Genomic DNA, 2,370 nt, shown 5'->3' with positions numbered 1-2,370 from the left:
TTAAGCCTTGCCGAATTGAAAACCCGCCTGGTTGAGCAGAGCGGGGTTGGCCGCGATGGCCGCCTTGAATGCTCGTACGGCCTCGGTTTCTTCTACCGTACTGGCCCGAGCTGCAGGCTGGGCATCCTTTTTGCGCCAGCACTGCGCCTTTCCGTCGTAATAATGGGTGTGCCATATATCCGTGCACGACCCCTTTTCCGACCTTTCCTTCCCGCAGGTACCACACTTCCGGTGCTTGTCGCGTTCATTTTCGACGCCTACCGTTTCCTTGTGCGGCACTGCCTTTCCTGCCTCATCGAGGTTTCTGATGGGCGCCCTTCCCGTTGTCCTGACCGCGTTGACCGTTGCCGTTGTCGAACCTTCCTCCTGGTGGACTTGTCGGGTTTTGGAGTCCTTGGCTTTCCCCTTGCCCTTTCGGTCCTCGAAGGTGGATGCCCACTGCTGCTGCTGTTGAAGGTCCAGCCGGGCTGCAACCTGTTTCCACAGGCTGTAGCTATTTACATCCCGGCTAATCCCTTCGGATGCCCATACTCTGTCGCATAGTTCTTTTCTCATGGCATTCCTAAGTAATTGGAGCAGCAGCTGCTCATCCTTGTACCCCGAGACCTTGACCCAATGTTCCCATTCGGCCTCGAATTCCTCCCAAGGCTTATACCTTTGCTGCATATTTCGCAGCATTCGCTGACCTTCCAGCTCCGGATTCGCGGGGTAATACATCTTTTTGAAGTCCGCGATGAAGTCCTGGAGCGTGGCGTATACCGGGGGGCCCCCCATCATTCTTTCTAATAGGGAGGCCTTCCAGTGGTCGATTTGTGGTCCGCGGATATAAGACATTGCCCAGCGAATTTTACTTTGTTCGTCTTCGAATTCGCTGGGTTTCATGACGATGTAGTTCATTACATCGACCAGCCATGCCTTTGCCTTTGCCTTGGTGCCATCGAATGGCTCCGGGAGATTGACCTTTGGTCCTCAGAACGACTTTCTGTGTACTTCGTCCGAGGATGCCGGTGGCGGGGCTGCAGAGCGACGACTTCGATCCGGTGGTGGGACCGGTTGCTCTGGTGGGAATGCATAGTGTGCCCCCGCCAACTCGTCATCTTGGTCTCCCTCGTAGGAGTGTGCCGGGGACATTGGGGGCGTCTGCACCCTAGAGGGCGGCTGCTCAGGGTTTGCCTGGTGTGCCGGTTTGAGCCCACTAGGGCCGGCGGTTCCGCCGACTCCTCTTACCCAATCCCGAATATCCTGTTGCCCTGGATCCTGTCTGCGCTTGCCCTTGTCGACCGGTTTCTTGGGTGATCGAATAGGGGAAGGCGGTGGTGGGCGCGTCATGGCTTCCAGGAGGTGGATTCGGGTTTCTTGGGTCTTGTTGATGCCCTCCAGACCCGTCGCCCTTTCCTCGCTGGATTTGAGTGCTCTTTTTAAGGCTTCCAGTTCCGTGTTTAGCTTGTGGATCTGGTTGCCGCGCTCTATTCGTGAAGCCTCGTATTCGCCCACCTGCCTCATGAGACGGTCTCGGGTTGCTTCGGCAGCCAGGCGTCCTTCCCGTGCTTCTGCTACCTCTCTTCGTGCGACGTCGAGCCGACTACGCAGTCGGTTGTAGTCGTTTTGGAGATGCTGGTAAGCACGCCTCATATCCGTTGGCTGGGTCCAGAATCCCGGCGTTTCTTCTGTCGGAGGGGGAAGACCAGGTCGTGCCAGGTAGTAACTCTGCCTATTGTCGGGGAGCCTATATCGCTCATACCCTGGCGGAGTTCCTGAAGCGTGGCTCGACCAGACGTAGTCTTGTCCCCTCGCTGCTCCTCCGTGCCTCGCCACCACATCTACCGGTTGTGTCCGGTATCGCTGTCGATCTTCTTCAGAATGATCTCGAGCTCGGATGTCGTACTCCCATTGATGAAAGCGTCTCCCTGTCCTTGGTTCGTTTGGGTACAGGGTGGCGAATTCGTCTGCCAGCCTTGCCGAAGGCCCCCTTCTTCTGGGAAGCGCTTCCAGCATTGCCGGCGTCATGAAGTATCGTGGAGTGGGAGCGAGTATGTTGGTGTCGTTGAATGATGACGGAGGGGATGCTCTGGGATCTGGACCTTCGGGATTCAAGTGTCCTTCTACGGAGTGTTCGGATTGTGCGATTTCGGCCATCTTCAGTGCTGGTACCTGGTCGGGGTTTTGGCGACCTGTTCAGAAAGGTTCTTCTTCGTCGGAGGAGATACCGTATTCCTCGTCGAACAGGAGATGATATAGTTCCTGGTCGTCTTCGACTGGTTCGAGCTGTCTGGGAGCTTCTTGGATTATACGATGTGGCTGGTATTCGAGCCTTTCGTAGTAATCGATGACGACTTGGTAGCGGTATAGGATAAAACGAGCCTGGGCGAC

General features: G+C 56.2%; 1 protein-coding gene across 1 annotated transcript; it reads right to left on the bottom strand.

Annotated features, from left to right (window-relative positions):
- LAESUDRAFT_756421 (uncharacterized protein) lies at positions 1-2,136 on the bottom strand (the record flags this gene model as incomplete). Its single annotated transcript, XM_040912172.1, has 2 exons — positions 1-960; positions 991-2,136. 2 exons carry the CDS (start codon positions 2,134-2,136, stop codon positions 1-3), a joined length of 2,106 nt encoding a protein of 701 aa, XP_040767200.1.
- Positions 2,137-2,370: the final 234 nt, after the last annotated feature.

Source organism: Laetiporus sulphureus (assembly GCF_001632365.1).
Source record: "Laetiporus sulphureus 93-53 unplaced genomic scaffold LAESUscaffold_7, whole genome shotgun sequence".
Lineage (NCBI taxonomy): Eukaryota > Fungi > Basidiomycota > Agaricomycetes > Polyporales > Laetiporaceae > Laetiporus > Laetiporus sulphureus.
Note: the sequence above shows the minus strand (reverse complement) of the source record. Positions and strands in the feature narration are given on the sequence as shown.